Source organism: Acanthaster planci, linkage group LG14 (genome assembly GCF_054643075.1).
Source record: "Acanthaster planci isolate LZ-2023a linkage group LG14, COTS_SCS, whole genome shotgun sequence".
In the NCBI taxonomy this organism is placed as follows: domain Eukaryota; kingdom Metazoa; phylum Echinodermata; class Asteroidea; order Valvatida; family Acanthasteridae; genus Acanthaster; species Acanthaster planci.
Window position 1 is genome coordinate 12,525,775 of NC_141790.1, and position 14,897 is coordinate 12,540,671.

The 14,897-nt window shown below is 38.4% G+C and overlaps 1 protein-coding gene across 2 annotated transcripts; it reads right to left on the reverse strand.

The window, feature by feature from the left end:
• Nucleotides 1–53: 53 nt before the first annotated feature.
• Nucleotides 54–14,848, reverse strand: LOC110983632 (transcription factor Dp-1-like). Of its 2 annotated transcripts, XM_022243044.2 has the most exons (10): nucleotides 14,400–14,848; nucleotides 10,417–10,538; nucleotides 6,916–6,988; nucleotides 6,355–6,470; nucleotides 5,320–5,411; nucleotides 4,790–5,009; nucleotides 4,381–4,596; nucleotides 3,890–4,041; nucleotides 3,176–3,342; nucleotides 54–2,868 (listed from the first exon to the last, which is right to left on the reverse strand). In XM_022243044.2, exons 1-10 carry the CDS (start codon nucleotides 14,443–14,445, stop codon nucleotides 2,540–2,542), a joined length of 1,533 nt encoding a protein of 510 aa, XP_022098736.1. In that variant the 5' UTR covers nucleotides 14,446–14,848; the 3' UTR covers nucleotides 54–2,539. The 2 variants fall into 2 exon arrangements, with proteins under 2 accessions (XP_022098736.1, XP_022098737.1); XM_022243045.2 differs by lacking the exons at nucleotides 10,417–10,538; nucleotides 14,400–14,848 and adding an exon at nucleotides 8,721–8,988.
• Between the last annotated feature and the right edge of the window lie 49 nt (nucleotides 14,849–14,897).

A 14,897-nucleotide genomic window follows, 5' to 3' on the forward strand; every position in this document is an offset into this window, starting at 1 on the left:
CATTAGTAGAAGCCCCTAAATTCAAACTTGAAGACAAAACAAAACACAAGAAATAAGGTAAGCATTGGGAACACCATAGTTTAATAAGAGTGTAAAACCTTACAAACCAGATCAGATTATAAGCCTTCATAATATATATTTTGTATCTTAATCTGAAAGATTTCAAGACATTCATGGCTTCACCCTAACTGTCCCTTACTCAAAACTGTTACATTTCACAAAGAAAAACTCTGTAAAGATCGACAGTGTGTATGTACAATGGAAGTATATAATATCCATTAAAAATCACTTTGAATTATTTGAAGGGTTTAGGTAAACTACCCAATAGCAAGTTTACTTTTCCAAACCAGTACACATTTTTTTCCCATTCACATTGGATCAAAAGAGTTTTAAAATGCTTCTCTCACACATTCCACTCTCGCTATAGTTGTGTATTCTTACTAGACTGAGCTATTTATAGTTCATAATATTCAAACAAAAAGTTTTTGTACACTTTGACAAACTGCTCTCAAATTCTGAAGTTAGTCTACATTTTACTGTAAACTAGCTAAACCTTTCTTTGAATGCGACCCGTTTCGATGAAAAAGCTGCATTTCTACATGTCTTATCTCAAAACCAACGACGTTTCTATTCACATTTTAGTCAAATGAGTTCCTCACTTTCAATTTCTCATATCCTTTATGTATTTTTATGACAGATAAATGAAAAGAAATGGCAACCGAACATTAACAATGCACTTTTCCTGTGTAAACTAATTCTGCCACCCTTTTCACACTAGGTTTAATAGTAAAAATATAGCATTTTTAACAGCTGTTTCCAAAATGCTACAGGTAAAACACATATCTTTTGCGATGAAGCAATTGACTGCAACACTGTCGAGCATTGTTCATATTATCTCTGAGGAGGCTTTTCAACTAACTGTCCGTATGCACATCAGTTTAGAAAAGCACTCCTATGGACAAGAGATTAGATTGATCAGGCATCTCTCCATGTTTGCATTACATTCTAAAACTCCTCACAGACTAAAACATAAATTGTATACATTCCACAGTGTCAGATGGCAACAATTTGCCGATTTTATGCATTATATTACAAAAAGCTGTGCAAAAAATCATTAAAATTCTGTCTCACTATCCTTGTATTTTACTGTCATACACTCAACCTCATTTCAAACAAATGTCTGTTTAGTTTTGCCAACCACGACACAGGATGGAGATATTTCTACCCTGAGCACACGATTGGAAACCTGTCACAAAATGTGAACAATAAAACTTTCCTGATTCAAATCTGAATGTTCCTTTACTGTCATGATAAAAACTGATACAGAGTAAGTTGCAATGTGGTTGCTCACTTTAGTATGATTCAAAATGATGGATGTTGGACAAATGGCCAGCATTTCTAGATGTTACATAATGTTCTGGCAAAAGCATATATTTGATACAGAATAAGTCAAATAATACAAACATATCTAAAACAACACACAGACTACAACCGGATTTCGGAATGAACTCTTTTGCAGCTTCAAAGCAAAGACACTGATTGTTGTTGGGATTGGAGGGTATTTGGAGAAACATTGTATAGCAACGTCTGCATTATCTGTTACAAATCCAAACCAAATGCCAAACAAAGGATGGAATAAAGATAAAAGCTGCAATGTGACAAATAGATGGCATAGGTACCAGCATGCATACACTCGATATCCATTTTTTCTGTAACTAAACACGGCTTTTTGCGGAAGCATTACACAGTTTGAGCGTACAAGCAACTATAACCTGTTAGGAAGACCAGTTAACGTATCTCCATGTTATCTGTCACAGTACTGAAGCCATGCATGAGGTTCCCGTATTGGAGACTTGTACAGTGATTTGCATTAATTATTGGTTACAGCAAAACCATACTTCCTGTGAACACACTGCAGTCCCATCCTGAACAATTAAGAATTTCAGTAAAAAGCAAACATGATTACGTAACCAAAACATAGGTAGATATATTCATGATACAAATATCTCAACGGCACACCATGACTACATAAAGAACAAAACAGCATCCATGTGTAATTTACGAATCTGAAAGGAGTCTTCAATACGGATTCAATCCTTGTATCCAACAGTCAACAGCTAGAAACATCTAACTGTAAAGAAGAAACTGACGGCTTGATGAAATGAGAAAAGATACATGGAACACTTAAACCAATCAGAGCAAACTCAGTAAATCTTTTTTCAATACCTAGGGTTCAGCATGCACTTTAAAATTGTGAAATAGACCAAAAGTGTTTTCTAATTCCGATGTCTCTAACAAACAATGGAGCTCCCTGACTGGCAATCATATACAAGTAGATACATGAACATAACAGCACAACACACACCTATTTCCTGGTAAGCCGCCAAGCTTCAACTTTGGTCAACATTCCCACTTTAACTTAGTCCCAATTTTGTGAGCTTCAAAGCAAAGCAGTCATGAACAAGACTGTGTACATTAAGCACATACCACAAGTGAGTCTTGCATAATAAATATCCATTCTTGAACATTTTCTGTTTTCTTATACATCTATCTCTGACTCTGAATCAGAGCCACTGTCCATGAGTGACGAGGGGGTGTCAGTTGCTCCACGTGATGGTCCTGCATCAGAAAACGACCCTAGGCTTGAGCTTTGAGAGGCTGAGCCAATACCCTCTACAGCCATGGCAACTTCTTCATCAGTCTGTGATAATGGTGTAGCTAGTGGTGACAACTGTGGGTTACGATGGTATGCCTTGGAGCTTGAAGGCGTGGCTTGAGCATGGGTAGATGAGGCATGGGTGTGGATTCCACTAGGTCCCGCCCTGATTGATGTACTTGAGGTTGTGGCTCTGTCTCTGTCAGCCATTTCTGAGAAAGTAAAAGTCATAAAAAAAGGACAACTTGTTCTGCTTTAAATGGCTTAGACGAGTACTAATTCTTGCTGAGAATGGCAAAAACAGGTGAAATACTTCAGACATCAACAACATATTGAGTTGTTGGATCTGGTTGATCTGGGCATTAGAAGTGAGTGCTGAGGGCTGTTGGAGTTATTGCCATTATTGAAATCTGTCAGATCCAGTGAGAAGCCAGGAGATAGGTAATGACTATGAACAAAAAATATGAATGTCACTGCTTAGTCATTTTAATTTGATGTCCAGAGAGTGTGATGACTTACCCAGTACGTATTGCTCTAGTGCTTTTGGTACCATAGTCCTGGCTTTCTCCAAGTCACTACTACTACACTGTCCTTTCTCCAGGCCAAACGCCATCCCCATGCGCTTCAAAACTTCAATATCATCATGAATCTCAAAGGTGTTGTCAAAATTAAACAGATACTCAAACCTGTAGTGAAATGAGAAACAAAAATTTATATGTGACAGTGTCACAGTTGGTTTATACAAGGTGTATCAAAATAGAGGAATCCAAAATCAACCATAAATCATAGGAAAACTGCAGATGCCTTAAGTAAGCATTATACATTTCCAGAAAGGCCTAAGTGTCTTCTTTTCAATGACACCTTGATCATGCGCTCAATATCATGGTTGAACGAGTAACATTGCATTGTTGACCAGCAGGTGACATTTGTACTGTGACAAGTTAGCATACACTGCACAGAAGATGATGGTAACATGGGCAACAAACAAGTGCTGCTGAATGTGTATGCTAACTTGTCACACAAAATGCATACGGCTTGCAGTCAAACATCTCACATTAGTTACACAGGATAACAATTTCTGGCTAAGTAACTTTCAAGTAGATGCGTACTGTACTCAATAAATTATGCACCTTAAATGTGACTGACATTCTCCTATATGCATCCCTAGCTTACACCACAGGACTAAAGTAAAGTCTTGATAGCTTGACACATCTGACACAATAACCTACTTACTTGTCATTGGAGATACTGCAGTCAATGACTGTCTTCTTGCTTGTATTAACAATTATATAAGGCAGATGAATGGCAGAATTGCTGGTAGGAGGGCCCACTCCTGATTCCTCTAACCTCTTATTCCTCTGGACCAGATTCTTGAAGGCTATTTGCTGAGAGTAGTCAACAGAAATCAAAATTTTAGAAACAGCATTAGAAGAGAGCACAAAAACCGGGCAATCTAGAGCTCACTGGCAACTAAGCAACAATTTACGTAACAAGACGTAAAAAGTGTCCAGGGAAAAAAGGTTTACAGTAGCAACTGTCTTGAAGAATCTTTAGGAATACGTCAATCTGAGAAGCAGTTATCCCTTAGAGTCAGCAGCACAAATTCTATACATTGTGTAAGAAAATGTCCACGGTGAGATTTTGTTCAAATCTCATTCACTTACACTTTGATTGTAAATGGGACTTGACCAAACTGACACACAAACGTAATTCTGTCCACTTACTTGAAGAATAAGTTCTTGTAGTTGACTGGTCTTCTGCCTTATCCTATCTTCTCTCTCTTTCTTTTGGACCTCCAGGTTAGCGCATTCTTGAGCAGAGTTTGTAGGCAGACCAATCCATCGAATCTCCTTCTTCTCCTTGGAGATGATATTCATCGCCATTAGAACATTCAAGGCATCATAGACTCGCCTCCGAATATTCTTTTGATCATACTGCAGCTGTTAGTCAAAAATAAAAATGTATTAACTGGACTATGAGAATTGAATTATTTTCACTTCTTATGGCATACTGAAAAGGTCCTCCCCCTTTTTCTTTGTGTTGTCTTAATTTGCCATCACAGCACACCTGCTAACTGTACACTATTGATACATAAATCATTAGATCTTGTACCAATAAAACCATTTTGCTAACCTGATCATGTGCCGATAGCTGTGCTTGATGTGGTGGCATACTGAACTCTCGGACCAACTCATCGGCGACTTCATTGTAGGATGTTACGCCTTTCTTCTGAACTTTCTCGCAGACTTTCATGGAGAAGTGACGAAGTCCCTTGCTTTCTTTTTCCCGTTTCTTTCTCTTCGTGCTGCTGTCTCCGTAGTCTGAGCTGGCATAGTCATGTGATCTCTTTTTCCTGAGAACAGAAAGGATATGGCTCTGGTGAAATAGTAACTAATGACTGCGAGCGCACTCACATTTCCAGTTTATTTGTCTTGAGTCTAAATGCAAGAACCTTCCTAATGATTTTCACAGTACGTGTACAAAAATTTTTAAGATTCTTGCTGAAGTGTTTGGAGAAAGTCTAATACTCTGACTTGTAAATGCTCAGATTCACATTCTCAATAGAATATCCTACGCTCCAACTTAAATAGAAACTGTTCTCAGTGGACTACTCAAAGCATTTAAAGTTCTGACATGTTTCCCTTGGAGAAAAAATATCATACCCGCTCCATGATGGTGACTGGGACTGTACCAGGGATGCAGTGATTACATTAGGACTTGACTGGAGTATGTTCCTTGGCTCAGCAATCAGGGTCTGTCAAAATTATATGAACACATGAAAGCATAGTAAGTTCTAGTATGATACAGAAGTGGCATTTGTAATAAAACTGGATTACAATTTGGCCTCGTTTTGCCACCCGCTCTATCAACAGGCCTGGGCAAGTTCCATCAAGGACCACTAGTTAACTAGTGGTTAGTTCGTGAAGTACATTGTACCTAGCGCAAGTGCAGTGAAGTTGAAGTGTGAACGACCCTCCTCAACTGTTGTCAGGTCATTAGGCCAAAGGGGAGAAAAGGTGGCCACAGCAAGGGCAAAATAGCAAAAATAAAAGTGAAAATGGTTGTTTACTACTGACATACTGTCTTTCCGGCATTTTTCTTATAACAGGTCCTTTCTGCACTGTGCTATTAAAAATGGTTTATGGCAACCAACAATGTGACCAACCTCGATAGGCTGGTCGCGAATAGTTGACTAGACAAGTCCATTGTTAACTAGCCTGCGTTCGATCAGAGTTAGCCTAACTATGGTTAACTATGGTCCTTGATCCAACTTGCCCTCTATTACTGTTCCCAAATTAGCCATGCCCCATAAACAAACTCCACAGAATTTTGAAAGTTGTATTTTGTTTTTCTCAGCTGTTTCGTGTCCCGCATCTAGTTTGTATATTAAGCTGCCCTGAGTTAAAGTGCACCCTAATGAGTAAAAAGACAGGTTGGTGGGAATTTTTCCTACAGGACTCATACACATGCCTGGCGCACATGCGATGGCCATTCATTCCAACATAAATTGGTTGCACGTACTCAGCACACCCTATGCCAAATGCGCTGAAACTTGTGCACCTACGTAGTGAGCTCTGATCAAAGGACTATGGTTTCCATGTAAAAACACGACCTCTCTTGTTCTTGTTTGGAACAGATTGGACAAAACTGCATTAGCTGTACTGACGTGATTCTAATGCAATAGGTCAATTACTTACCACAGGTGTGCCTGTGGTCGAGTTGACTACTTGTATTGTCTTGGGTAGGATCTGCGTGCCACCAATCTTCAGCGGGGATGGCCTTGGTGATGTCATAAGTTGAAGGACTGGAAAAACTGTGGGACAATAAAATCAATGGATTTTTATTTGGTGACTGGTATACTCTTCTGGGTGTCAAAGGGGAATGCAGTAGCTACACACAAAAACTACAAAGAACGATAACATCATTCAATATACAATGAAACTATGTATTCATAATTTCACTAAAAAGAACAAACATATGAGTGATCCCAATAGAACCCTGTAGTGCATACTTTATGCAACAAGGAAAAAATATCAGTGTAGCAGTTTGATTCTGGTGGATTCAGCACGGTAAAGCACCACATCCATTACAATATGCATGCAAAATCTGTTACTATAGATCTTTCACAATAGTACGCAGAGAAATGTTTCCTCTACAGATGAAGGTAACAAAGTGGTGCTCTTTGCATTATGCATTAGTCAATACATCAAAAGTGGCTTACACTTCGACAAAAAACCATAGACACGATAGTTGCTTACCTCTCTGCTGTACAGGCTGTGTATTCTGTTCTTTTGTGGCAGTCAAACTTCCATTTGTATCAAGAACTCCAGCCTATAAGACAAAAACACACACAACTCATCAGTATCTACAAATTCTTGTCTTCTGCACAGGACTGCAAAGGCTCTCACTTATGATGTAAGTGTATAGCAATATTTCCCTGCTGTGATAATTACATGTACACAGAAGTCAGCACTGTACAGATCTGTGTCAGCCAACAAGACAATGAGGTTTAGATATTGAGAAGCACACTGTTATGAATACTATGAGTAACACAAAAAGCTTGTCTTATTGTACATGTACATGTACTTGTACAGTATCTAGGCATGTACTTGTACATGCACAGTATCTAGGCATGTACTTGCAGTCGTACATATGTCCAGATGAGGACATTTACTGGTATTACACAGGAAACAACCCAAATGAGCATGCTTGTTATACATGTACACACATAAAATATTATCCTTGAATGTACATGTAGATCATACATGTAATAAACAATGCACTGTCCTACAAGAACATGTAAGCCTACAATGTATGTATGTACAGCGCTATACATCAGCAACATGTGTTCTGTACATACAATGTACATGTATGCCCATGCTGTTTAACTCCAGTGTGCATGTACCATACATGTGCATGTATGAGAACTGAAAATCTAGCAACAATGAATCTATGAAGCAGATCTTCCAGTCAACTCTTTTGACCTGTTAATTTAATATGTGGGCTTAATTTGGATTTTCCCCAGAAATTTTAAAACACCTTTGTTAAAAACCTTATCAAACCATGCAACATGTCAAAGCTTTAAGTAGTATTAGGAAAACGATAAAGATGCTTTATAAAGTAACCTCTGACCTAGACAAGTTGACATGGCAAACCTTAGATCTATGCTGGCAATGGTATTTACTTATGGTGCTATGTTAACAAGTACTGTACTTGAATGTCTACCAGCACAGAATGACTTTCTTCCTCAACTGTTGTGTACACGTGAACATGTACACATGTATACATATATCAGTACCTGTACATGTACATCATTTCTGGATTGCACGAGTGCCTGGTGTCCCATTCCTTGATGTACATGTGTACTGGTACACGTTGTGATGAGATTTCCATTTTTCATTTATTCTCCTTTACCACACATGTCCACGTAGCAATACAAATGAACACAAACACAGGCATATTTGTGGGTTAGCAACACAAAGGAATTACTTACATTTGCAGGTTTTCATGGTTTACAATTTTAAAATTAAAAGAAATGTGAACAGCAACAGAAAGTTGTAATCAGTATCAACAATTCATGATACGTAAATTTCTGTGCAGATCTTTAATTTAAACACTGTTTTAGCAAAATGATGCTGAATGAACTGGAACAATTACATACACCTGTATTGGTACACGTGCTATTACGTGTACAACTTAAAGCGTGGTCTTACATGTAACGGCACAGGACTACATGTAGATGAATAAGTCGGACAAGATCTTCTTCAGATTGAAAGCAAATGTCAAGAAGTATTAGAGGTGACACTTTTGTTTATCTTCAGGAGTATACCAATGCATTACATGCATAAGCTATGAACAAGGACATGTACACACACAGTGTGTGTTGGAAAATTTTTTACATGTAAACCAATATTGATCTGCATTCCTCAAGGTTCAAGACCACAGGACAAAAACCATGCTGAATAAAAGCAATTATTGGCAACTTTTTAAATCACTGATTGAATGTTTAAATTCAGTGACAAATAGACAATAAAATTTTGAAGGTATTCAAAGTGTTCCTTACATGTACAGTGACTCAGGCAAACTTGTGGTATGGCACATGTAGTCTGCTTGATCAGGAGTTATACTTGTAGCAGGAATGCCATGGGGTCAACTGGGGACTAAAGGGGTCATCAGACTACATGGAGTACTGCATACATAGCACTACATTGCTTATTATGTAATATGACACTGTGTGGTTGCTAGAGGATATTGGTACACAGGGGATTTTATGCATACACACACCACACATGCCATGCCTAAGGTCATAGGATGGGCTTTGATCCCCAACACTCCACACAGTATACTTGTATAAGGTCCATTCGACTACAGTGGAATGTGCAGATCTATACAAGTTTCTTTGTCCACTTAACATGTGTTTGGATAGGGCCCTAGTGCACAAGGCACTTGAAAGGAAAATTCTGTATGAGCAATGGGACTTTTTTTGAGGTTAGCTTCTGCAGCAGGTCAATAATTCCGGCAGTGATCCCATTTATATCTACTGGTCTCAAGGTTGAATTTATTTGCATGATTGTTCTGTTATAACCTTGTATACAGCATTAGGAGCAAAGCCAATCGATGACTATGCAAATCAGAGGTGGTTTGGAGAGACTTTTTGTATGGATCACGCAACTGTTGACAAAGTAAATATAACCTGTCACGCAAATGATTTGAATCAAAATTTCTAGTAGCTGCGTATTAACCAACCCAAAACATATGACATGCAAATAAGGGGGTGGTAATAATTTATAACTATAATAAATATCACTGTCTCAAGAGAAATGTAATAACTTGAGGTGGTTGAAGAGTAAAATATTCATGTACACAATAAAAATAATCACAGTTGAACTACTGGCATTTTCAAATACCAAACCTCCAATGGTGGGGTTTGTAAAAACAGCATGTTAATAAATAAAAAAAAAATTAAGAATAAGGTTATTATTTACAATCATGCATACACTAATAGAAAGACATGGGTTCTAATGCCCATGACTAGTGTGTGTATTTAACATCCTGGTTCTAACTTCTAGTGTTACAGGGAATGAAGGCTTTGTTCAGCCTTCAGGGGTGACAATATGTCAATGTCTAAAAATGAAACTAGCCTACCCAAGTTCAGTCAACACACCCCCGCTTTAAGGATTCATTGTTTGGAATTACATGCACAAGTATTTCACATGAAAAAAAGGAGGAAAAAGTCAAGCTGTCTGCATGCCAGTACAATGTTGAACAGCTAGACAGGCTGTATTTCACGGCATGGTGCACACATTCTTGGTAACTAGACCTCTTAAATAGAAAAAAATGCTTTCCCTCTTGGCTTGTACCAAGAAAACAGCACAAGTACACTACATTTACATGTACATGGGACTGCAATGGAAAACAGTTAATCTAACTTTTTTGCGTTATCTCTACTATTCCACTTTTGGGAATCTTTGAGTTTGCTTTTCTTTAATTTATTTTTTGTAATTATATTTTGTGGAAATAGTGAATAAATCAAATCAAATCAAATCAAAATTCACGTCACTTCAACTTGTCACAAATTCTATGCTCACTCTGGCCATAGAGTAAAGAAATGGATCTAACCAAAATGTAAGGAAACAGACATTGTGTTTAGTATCAGTCATAGAATCAACCTGGATAGTGGACACCCACTACCCAATTCTTACTTTTTCAAATGTATACATGTAATTGACAATCTGTAACATTATAGTTGAGTTACAAACCTCCTTTGCGATCTCCTCTATATTAGCTTCTTTGAAGAAGTTGGCTATGTCAGCATGGACAGTGTCTTTGCCTGCTGCCTTAGATGGAGTTGTTGGGGCACTCTTCAATGGACTGCTTGTACCTGAAACATACATTTACAAACAAATTGGACAAGAAATCAGACCAAATTTTATTTTGTTTTTCTCAATTTTTTTATGCAACACATTGTATAAGGGTAAGTATGTGTATTGTTTTTTGTATGAAATATTACATGCTGACCTCACTGTAAGTCAAATTAAGTTACAGAGCATTTAAGACAATTGTACAGTTGATCCATATGGCGTAAGTCTGAATATGGTACCAAACAAATTCAGGGTAACTGAGTTTGTTTTTGCGAGAAATCCAACAGTTTTGTCTAAGGTAAGCATACAGCAAGGGAAAAAGGAAATGAGGTAGGACCAAGACAAGGTCATAACTCTGGATTACAGGGTAGGATGAGTCTAGATACTGATGGCTTCTGCTCCTGACACTTTCTGCTGAGGAGAAGGGAGTTGTGTTATGTCAGTTTGTTTGATCAAAAATGTCAAGGTTTAGTATACTGGGTAATGCAATGGACCACAACAGGTGGCATGGAGCTGGGGACAGGCATGTACATGTACCTGTTTTCGCAAGTACTGGCTGGTTACGAACCATAATCTGCTGGGCTGTGTATGTTGATTTGACCAGTTCACAGAAAATTTTGGCTGAAGAAGTCTGTCCTAATATTAACCCTAACACTCCTCAATCCTTGTCGTGCAAGCATGTGATGAGAGAATCAAGCATCTTTGTATCATCATCCTCAAGGATGGGACTGAATGAAGTACACAGCTGGGTATCGTCTGCGTAAAAATGTGACTGGATATTGTGTTGCCGAGCGAGTTCCCCAAATGCTTTATTATAATTAAATGCTTTATTATTATTCACCTGTTGGAGGACTGAGGAGTGTTAGGGTTAACCATAACTAAACACAGAGTGTTACCAAAACTCTCTGGTCTCTTTTAATAGGCACATCCAAGTTATGCCTACCACTCTACCCCAGTGCCTTAGCCAAAAAATTTTTCTAAGTCATCCTTGGGCCTGTATACATGTACATGTAAACCCATCCAGCGATTTTTAAAATCACAAATCTGTCTTCAGTTATTTTCAAGAAAAGTGGGAAATATTTCATTTGGAACCCTTCCCCTGTATACATTTGTATTCTTTTTTTTGGGGGGGGTGATTGTGTCCAAAAAGGGAACTCAACTTCCAAATCTCAAGGACGCCTTTTTGGGAGGAAATAAATTGGGCCAGTTGTTATATCTCTTCCTGTCTGGTTATCATAATAAATCATTCACATCCTAAGCTTTATACTATCATATAAATGCAGCCACAACACCAAGCATAAAATTTTACCTCCTTCATCCACTGCACAAGCAACAATGACATGTTTCCTAAACATGAATACCATCATGTCTACATTCACTGAATGCTGTTAGTATAGAGGCACCAATTCAGTAAGTGCATTCATAGTGGTAAGAGAACAGACGAAGTGCGCTTGATACAACAGTGAAACAGTATTGATCCAAAACACTCTTTACAATTGTACATAGAAAGGAGCCGTGCCTATGATACAATCAAACAATACGTTCACAAGCCTCCCCTGAGAAGAAATCCTCCATGAAAGTTTCCCTGCACAATGGTACATACAATACATTTATTAACACCCTTCATTTGAATCATCAGAAAAAATTCATGAAGTATGGAGGTACATGTACACTGAAATTCTGAATCAAAGAGGAACGTATCGGGACGTACATGCATACATGGATATGTTTACATGTACATGTAAGAGACATACACACTTGTGAGTTCATAACATCTTACTGTACATGTACGTATGAGCACATGAACTGGGACACGTACATGTGTGTTACAGATGTTCTTCAAAGTAAAAGTACACAGGTATGCTGGCCTGCAGGTGGCATTAAAAAATGAATTCCTAGGTACAACGACATGATTATAATGGTACAAGATCACATACCAATTACTATGGATAAATATTATTAATATGACCGAGCGCTAACATGACTACATGTACATTATTTGCTCAAGACAAATCTGGGAGTGTGTAATTGCTGATGGCAGATCTCTTTTGTTGTATTTCTCAGTTGGGGACAATGTTCATGTGAACCGGATGTACATGCACATTTTTTCTCTTGGTGAATCTTTTGTAAATATCCCCTACGGCACGACCCCCATAAATAGAAGAGTTTAAAGTCTTTCCTTACACGTATAGATGTATAGAACACGTACAGGCCTATATCAGGCAGAGTGTATATTTCAATGAGTACTTCCTAGCACCTGCTCCCAGTAGATAGGGTCTATTGTTAGATGGCGAAAGCTGTGCATGCATGCATGCATACACTGCGGTCAATGGGGATTTTGTGGGAGCCTGAACTGTAGAGGCTACACATGATGAATAGCTGTGCATGGGTTGCTTGACCTAAGATTGAATAAAGCTAGTCTAGGAGCATTTACTGGAGTGTGCTGGTATGGCAGTCAGCTGCCTGTAGTATTTAAATGGCCAGCTGTGTGGCAAAGAAACAAAGCCCATCCCATCAAATAGCCTCCACAGTGAACGATAGTACATGTATTTCCAATATATTAAACGTTGGTTGAAGGTCACGTACTAAAACTTTATAAGAGTGAGTCTGAGTCTTTAACAAGCTTTTCAGTAAGTGAAGCAGCACAGTTTTGAACAAAAAAGCCAAATACCAAAGTCTGAGAAAGTTAATAAAATGGTTTCTGAAAAATGACTTAAAATTAGTCTCTCAACCACAAGGATTGTGCCAAAACATTTCATTCTTTTATTTAAAACAATTATTCTACCAAGTAAAGGAAGGGAGCAAATGAAATTGCACTTTGAAGCAGTCTAGCAGTTAGGTAAATACAAAAATGATCAGGGAAAAACTGTTTCAATATGATCATCTTCTGGTGACAGGGATCAAACAAGTAAAGGATTCAGGCTTTAGACCGGGTTTTGGCATGATCAGGTGACTTTTTTTCAAAGAGTTACATATCCAGCCATTGCTTGAAACCCTGTGCACAAACCCTGTAAGACCTGGTCTGAAAAATAAATATTTTCATTGACCTGGTGTTGAGAGCACACCGTCAGACTGTACCCCCAGAACTAGAGGGTCTGAAGTCCATCCCCCGGAGCGGACGTCGAACCCTACAGTTCTGGGGGTAAAACACACTGTACATGTACAAGCATGTTAAAGTGATCACACCTATGATCACACTGATGTGGATGTTAACCATTAAACTTAGTGTGCCACATAATGAATGAACAATAAACAAATCACACTGAAAAGTTACATTATCAAACTCAGCTTGTACAGTATCTGAATACAAATTGTTATCAACATCTGTTGGAGTTAACATGTTTAGTGTCATAAATCCAAATACTAAGGCCTACACTAGAATTGGTGGAAAGAAATCAAGCCTAGGCTAAAGTGAAGTAGATCTCCCAAGCCACTGTGAAAAATTAAACTTGCATGACCAAAACCTAATTTTGTAACAACGGGAAATCTGGCATGTCTGGAATTAGGCCTAGGACTACATGTATACTAGTTTCTATGGTTTAACATGCTTAATTTACTAGTACTAGGCCAAGGCCTATAACTTAAAAGCATGATAAGTTACCAGGCATAGGCCTAATCATACAATTTTAACATCAAATTTCCTTAACCGTGTTTAAATGACACAATTAATGGGAAAACCACGTGGCAGGAAGAGACTTATTGCTGACGAGAAAGATCAAGGTTTTCCCTGACTCCTGGAAAGGAAATAAAGGACCTGATCCGACCAGACGGTTAACACCCGTCATGTCCCTTCACGTCAAACGCCTTCACATGCCAACGACTGAATTAAAAACCACAAGCGACACAAGGTCAACACAAAAATCTGCACGTCAACTACCCACCTTCGCCCACCCACAGGCTGGTCAATGTGGTTGAAGCGTCTGTCATACCGCTAGAAAGAACTCAGAAGGTTCAAGTATAACATAAAATGGACAGATCGGCTGAATTTGGGTTTCAAAAAATAGATCGATCTTTCAAGCAGCTGGCCGTAACATGTCGATGCCGATCTGAAACCTTCGCTGTAGATGCATGCACGTAACGTAAGTCTTAACGCACTGAATCACGTTCTGGTGTGCCAACTGCAGATTGATGACTTTGCACAGCAAGATTACGTCGATTCATAAAGCTACATGATTGTAACGTCACATATGTTATTCTTTGATATTTGATCTTCAAATAGAGTCAAACAAAACATCCCGATCTCAGACAGAACAACAAATATCTGCCCAAAACGCTAGGCTTTCTGATGAATTTAGACTGGTCAATGGCTCGCATCAGAAACTAAGCTTGGCGGTGGCCATTAGCCAAGCACATTGATTGGCTACATTGCTATCACGTGC